A 7,379-nucleotide genomic window follows, 5' to 3' on the forward strand; every position below is an offset into this window, starting at 1 on the left:
TAATAAAATATTTATATATATTTCCTAACATCATGAATCTTTTACACTTAAATATTTGACTTATTAATAAGTATATCAATAATCTACTTATAGATTTGTATTTTTTAATTTTTTTTCAATTTAGTCTCTCAACTTCTTAATTTTGTTCAATTTAGTCCATATACTATATATTTTTGTTCAATTTAATCCCTATAACGTAGTATAATTTTTTTTTTTCTAATTTGCGACATGGCACTGACATGCTGACATGTTAGTACCATGACAGCACTGTCACGTCATCGTATAGTGCCATGTCATCATCTCAACACCACGTCATCAAAATGTGACATGTCAGCATTGACGTCAATGCTGACGTTATCATTTAATTGCAAAATTGAATGCCGTTATGAATAATGACTAAATTTATACAATTCTCAAAATCAATTGATTAAATTGCTTAGATTTTGAGTACAAAGACTAAATTGAACAAAATTGAATATTATAGGGATTGAAGGGGTCTTTTGACAAATTCATATTCTTTAATTAGTCAAAATACTCGAGTTAATCGTTACTTATTTAAGGTATGACGTTTATAATAAACTAGCAATGTATATAAACTATTTATTTTTAATATATCAATTATAAATCTTAAAAATATTATGTTATATAAGATTAAATTGTGCAATTAGTTCATATTATCTGATAAAGTAATGAATTTAATTACTGTATAATAATTTGTAAAAATTAAATTTATATATTTTTCTAAAATTAACAATGTTAGTCTAATTATTAATAGTATTAATACTTTTTTGTTATTTATATTAATATGACATTTTTTTATTAATGTGACATTTAATATGATGATTTATTAATTATGATGTGTTTTTTTTTTTTACTTATTTAAGAACATTATTTTTACTGTTTTAAATTATGGAGTATAAAAATTCAATTTTTCTTTATCTTATAACACTGTTTTTCTAAATTTTATAAACCTATTTATATTTTTGATTGTTTCTTTTCCAATTTCATTTAAAACCATTAACTTACATTGAATAATTCCATATTCAAAGTTATAAAAACTATATCAATACTTGATCATATCATATTAATACTATTATTACATCCATGTCACATTATCGTCAAATTTAATATCACATTAATAAAAAAAAATCGCGTTAACACATCCAATATCATATTAATATAAATAACAAAAAAACATTTAACATATTAAATTAACATTATAAATTCTAAGAAATATAAAGACTCAACTTTTATAAATTATTATAGATAAATTAAATCCATAATTCTAATAAAATACAATAATTAACTACATAATTTAACCTTTATATGATAACTTTGAAATTGCGTCTTAGACATATTAATTGTAAAACTTGTTTTACAAATATCACATTAAGCAATGTAACACCTTGTTAACATTTCTCAACAAAATTTCATGACAAGTTTGGTTTGTGAAATGGAATAGAATGATTATTCTGCGAGTATATATTAAGGTAAAAATATAATAGAATGATTATTATGTGATTTTCTTAACAAAATGGAATAGTGTAAGGATTGTTATTATAATTTATTTTAATGTTTGATTGGTAAGAATAGCTTTGGAATAACGAAAGAATAAATATTAAAATGATAAAATTACCTTTTGTTATAATATTTAATGTATTTTTATCAAAAGATGAAAATATAATAAAATATTTATACTAAAAAATTAAATCACCTTTCACTATAATTTAATCACATATTTATACTCAAAAACAAAATTATTTTTTATTATATTTTAATAATATTTTCATAAGAATACAAAACCATAAGATATTCAGATATTGTGACCAAAAAACCTCAAAATGACATGTTTTGAATATCCACCTTTTAATTCCTTCAAAATAGTAAAGGTTCAAAACAACATCTTATTATTTCCTTCAAAATAATAAGGCAAATAATAAGACACTGTGACTAGAAGCTTCAAGTACCTGAACCAAGAAACTCAATTACAAAACATAAAGAATGTTGCTACCAAAACCCTAGAAAAACAAATCAGAAAAATAATTTGTAAAATACCAAATAAATAATCTCAGTACAAAAAAGAAATCGAGGTGACAATTGAAAAAGAATTTCAAGAAGAAAAAAAAAAGGGAAAACAATTATATAGGGATAAAGTTGTAATTATTTTTAGTAAACATGGATATTTTCATCCAATGATATTTTTGTTCTATTTTGTTAGTCATGGAATGGATAATAACAAAAGAGAAGGGGAATGGTTAAACCTTTTTTGAGACACTAAAATGCAACCAAACAAAAACATAAAAAAATGAAAGGAATAAGGGGAAATGGCTTAGCCATTCATCTATCACACGTGCCATCAGTACTGAGATAAAAATTAATTTATGGAATTTCAATGGATTGATTTTTTTTTGGTTTTTTCTCATTTTCTTCTTAACAAAAATATTTTGTAATTATTACAGATTTCAGATGTGAAAAATAGATGATCCTCTATTTTTTATATATATAAAAAAATCGCTTAGTTATTTCCCTTTTTTCTTGGCAAGTTATTATTTCCATTTTTCTTCTTTTATTGCCATCAACAAAATTTAATCTAACAAATGTTGAGAAAAAAATAATCATGGAACAACTATTAAAGGCTTGTTTGTTGTAAAAATTATTGAATATTAGTTATATTTTTTGAAGAGTATTTATTAACGAGTGTTAAGAACCTTTTTCCATAAATCAAATTTTCACAATTTAATATAATAATTGACAAAGTAATTTAATAATTTTTGATGCATTGAATAAGTATATTACTTTACAAGCTTGCATGAACAATATCATGCATAACTTACCAAAAAGAAAAGAAGAAGAAGAAGAAGATAATATTATGCAAAATTAATTGAGATTATTTCATTTTACATGATTAGAGTGACATAAAATAAAGATAATTAGCATGTTAATTTTGTTTTATTTTTTTGGTAATATCTTAAAAAATTAACTGAGCCAAATAATTATTGCGGAGCAATATTTCTATTTTCATCCGGTTTTCAATCTTCAATCAGGTGGACATGGCGGGTAAGTGGATAACATCCGGGTAGAGAAAGAATCCGATCGCAGAATCACACCGGATAAAATAAAATAAAAAAGACAAAGAAAAAAGGCACTTCAAAAACACTCAGCACCTTTTATCTGTTTTTTTGCCGGCCAAGGGGAAAACGAAAAAAAGAAGAGAGAGATCGGAATATGCCATTGGAGCCCCCGGTCTTCCAGGAAGCAGCACGCTGCGACGTCTGCAAATGCAGCTTCAACACTTTCAGGCGCCGCGTATTTTCTTAATCTCAATTTATTATTTTTTATTATCGTTTTTTTTTTTACGAATAAATTACTTATCATTTTCCTTCAATCGGATGAAATATATCGATGGATTTTTGGTTTTCCTTTTTGAAGGAGATTTTAGCGATTAGGTTTATTATTGTGTCAAATCGGTAATCATATAGATTATCATGGAGTGCGCTCTCTTTGCTTTGATCTTAGCTGTTTGACTGATCTATTCGCGCTAAAGATAACTGTTTCAATGCGTTGAATTTGCTGATTCAGAGTTCTTTTGAATATAATTGAGTTTTTTAGTATGATTTAATTTTGATGCGTTAAATTGGTAATTGGAAGTATGATTATCCAATTTGCCTGCTGTTAGTGGCTAGGCTTACTGCAATCTCAATCGAAGATTGAATTGGGTGCATGTGTGATGTTGTGAGTATAATTTCAGGTGCGGGACTGCGCGATAATGTTTGTCTGAAAACTTCAGGCTGTTAACATAATTCAATAGTCCAGGCCTATTATATGTATACTATTAGTGGGATAATTCTTATGCGAGACTACAATGCGTCAGTAAGGATGATTCAAAGGTGGTGCGATCTTAAGTTCACTGAACTCTATAAATCTTTTACTGTACCCACTGTGATCAAAGTGATGTTAGTATGCTATTGTTCATGGAATATGTCTTGCAAAGCTCATGTTGATGTTTCTTTGTTAAAAGGAAATGTAAATGTAAATATACATACTGTTGTGTGCAATTTGTCTTCAAAGTAGGTGTGAATCTAGTCTATGTTAGACAGATTGCCATTGGGAAAATACATGAAATCAAATGGTTTCTCTTCTCCTTTTCGCAGCACCATTGCCGATGTTGTGGGAGGACTTTATGCCACGAACATTCATCAAATCAAATGGTTCGAGCTCACATCCCCTCTATTTATATATTTGGGTTTTCTGTTCATTTCTCAAGTTGTAAAAGTTTGGATAAATCAGCTTTAAGCAATCTTTTCTGTTCTCTTTCCTGTGCAAATTCAGGCTTTACCACAATTTGGCATATACTCGGCTGTTAGAGTTTGTGCAGATTGTTTCAATGACTCTTCAGGGTAAACCTCTCTTAATTGATACATATACTATCAATCAGTTGTCTTACATGCATAATTTGATCAAGAAGCTAAATAACCCTTGTATTGGAATAGAATATCAAATTTGATTATATTGATATCTGTTCTACGTATAATGTCAAAATTCTTTGAAAGAGAGAGGGATGGGAAGGAAGGGAGAGTGTTGCTTGGACTTCCATATGTCTTAAGATTTTTGGTGGTAGTGGATGCCTTCTACTCTTGCCTCACTTTGCTTTTCTTCTTATTTGCTTGAGTATTGTTTTAAGAGGCCATTTCTTTATGATTTTTCATTTTTCTTTTTGTTTCTTGACATGGTTTTCTCGTGGATTTATATGGGTGCAGATCTGGGAAAGCTGATCCTCAGCCTTCTTTAGATGGAGTTGATTCTGTTACAGACGAAGTCTCTAGATTAAACATTAGTGCAGATATGGGTTCAAAAACTGAAGCAACTGCAGGGCATCAGCCTGTTGCAAGCATTCCAGATTGTAAGTGTGGAATGCCTTTGTGTATTTGTGAATCTCCAGCACCAACCACAGATGCGCTTCCACTTCAGGTATGAACTCTTCAGTAGTTTAAGCTGCATCTCATATTCTCTTCCAGGCTTCTTACGAACTCATATTTGTTCCTGGGGCAGATGAAAAACCCTTCAACCTCTGTGGCTTCATCAAATCCAAAATCAAAGAAAACTGCCACTGTTCCAAAGAGTAAAGGCTCCACTTCAAACAGCAAATCTAGGTATGCTATCTTTGAATTTTTGTATTCAATCTTTGTTCTTCACTTCTTCCAAACATAATGGTTGATTTCAAATGGTTTGATAAATTAATTCTTGTGCAATTGAAGCATGGAAACCCCAACTACTTTTGGCCCATTCTACTGTACTCTGGCTTGAATTAATTGAAACCTGAAGCTGGATGCTAGTAAAATCATGGCCTTCTGGTTTGAGGCATAAAACACTGAAATCAATTTACCTTCTCTCTTCATCTTGCTTTCCTGTTGGCAGTGGCCTCCTGATAGAACTATCTAGAATTAATTTTAATGTAGTGGAGGATAATTGTGTGAGGGAGCCATACTTTTCCACTTTTCTGGCCATTTCATTCTATTTCATGGCCTTCTTATTCTCCTCCTTTTCAATGTCCCATGGTCTCCTTCCTTCTCATTATCCTCTTTAGATATCATATGTCATTAAGTTCATGATTTCATTTTTTTTTAAGTCTCTAGCCTCTTCTGGTGACAAATTTTGCTGTCTATTTTATTGGACTTTTCTAAATGGGTAAAATTATACAGTTTGGTTTTCAATCCTGGTCTGGCGGCAAATGGTACTGCTGCAGATAAACCTCAGATGGATTATGATGTCAATGGAGAGGTAGAGCTCTTTATGAAGTATTTAAATAGTCATGAGAGGTTCAAGTTTATGGGGATTTTGCTTCCTTTGAATTATGTACTTATGCATTTACTTTACTCAGGGTTTAAGAGAAGCTATAAAGAATGGTGATACTGCTGCAGTCAAGAGGCTTCTAAGTGAGGTATTTTACAATTTTACTCCAAATTTCAACTGGGAATGAATTTGAAGTATGATTACATGTGCAGGGTGTGGATGCAAATTACCGTGACAAGCAAGGATTATCTTTGCTGCATCTGGTACTGCTATCTCTATCTCCCTCTCTTTAGTATATTTGTAGTCCTTTACATTTGCTTGAAGGCTGGCTGATTGATTACATAATTTTAATTTCCATTTCATTCCAAATTTATATGACACTAATGACGTGATAAACTTGGTGTAGGCGGCACTCTTCAATCGAACTGATATAGTATTCGCCCTCATGGAATGTGGAGCAAGCATGGACTACAAGAATGCACAGGGTAATTTATTATTTATGAGTTTTCAGCATTCCTGATTTTAGAATATGTCTATCTACAAATCGAAGAGCTCAGGTAGAGTTTTAAGGTTACTGAAGGTTGAAAATGTCGTTAGAAACTCCTTTTGAGTTGTCTATTTAGAACAAAATGGCTTCCGACATAATTAAGGCTTTGAGGGGACAAGGTAAAAACGGAAAAGGAAAAGACAGAGAAGAACTCTCACCTTCAATTTGGAATAATGAAAGTATGATACTCATCATAGCTTTCTTGAATGATGTTAGCTGTTACCTAGAAGTCCATAATTGAGAACTCTCCTTCCATTAGCATGTCTAGCTCTGATGTGTATGCATCTGTTTGTCTCATAATTATGCTTTAACTCTTTCTAACCACATCAATTCCAGGAGAAACACCATTGGATTGTGCACCGGCTACTTTGCAATACAAGATGCAAATGAAGATGAAAGAGAGTGAGCAAGCATGAAATGAACTAGACAAGAGAATTGGAAGGAAAATGCATAATTTCCTCTGTTAACCGACATGTGCTATCTCTAGCTGTCAGATTTCAGCAAGAAATTATTGATATTATGCTTCATGCTGTCAATTTCAGCCAGAAATTATAAATATAATGCTGCAAGTGTTTGTATCATATCTGGTAGACAAACCGTCAAACAGGCTGCACGACATAGAAGCTCAATCAAAATGCTGTTTTTTTCTTTGTTTTTGATCATCATAAGAATGGTGTTGTGAGGCAATAAAAGTTTCTATTATCTGAATCTATAATTTATATATTATTGACAAAAATGGTCTTTTTTTTTGTTATATTTCTAAATTGTTATTTTAAATATTTTATTATTAATATTGATTAGGCTTATTTAATTTGTAAATAATAAAAAATTTAATTGCATCAAATGATGTTCATTAAAAGCAGTTTTTACTAAAGATATTAATAAGATTTTATTCAATTTATAAATAATAATTTTAATTGCATTGAATGATTTTTATTAAAAAATGTTTTTTAATTTTAATGGGATTGAATAATTCATAAATTAATATTACAAAATTTTAATAATATATAATTAAAATATTAATTGTTTTTATATCTAATCG

General features: G+C 29.6%; 1 protein-coding gene across 1 annotated transcript; it reads left to right on the plus strand.

Moving 5' to 3' along the window:
* LOC18588188 (hepatocyte growth factor-regulated tyrosine kinase substrate) lies at positions 3,033-7,056 on the plus strand. Its single transcript, XM_007012426.2, has 10 exons — positions 3,033-3,306; positions 4,152-4,208; positions 4,330-4,397; positions 4,758-4,968; positions 5,050-5,150; positions 5,700-5,778; positions 5,879-5,938; positions 6,003-6,053; positions 6,197-6,275; positions 6,674-7,056. The coding sequence occupies exons 1-10, from the start codon at positions 3,226-3,228 to the stop codon at positions 6,751-6,753; spliced, it is 867 nt and encodes a 288-aa protein (XP_007012488.2). The 5' UTR covers positions 3,033-3,225; the 3' UTR covers positions 6,754-7,056.

The sequence above is a fragment of the Theobroma cacao genome, chromosome 9, assembly GCF_000208745.1.
Source record: "Theobroma cacao cultivar B97-61/B2 chromosome 9, Criollo_cocoa_genome_V2, whole genome shotgun sequence".
Lineage (NCBI taxonomy): Eukaryota > Viridiplantae > Streptophyta > Magnoliopsida > Malvales > Malvaceae > Theobroma > Theobroma cacao.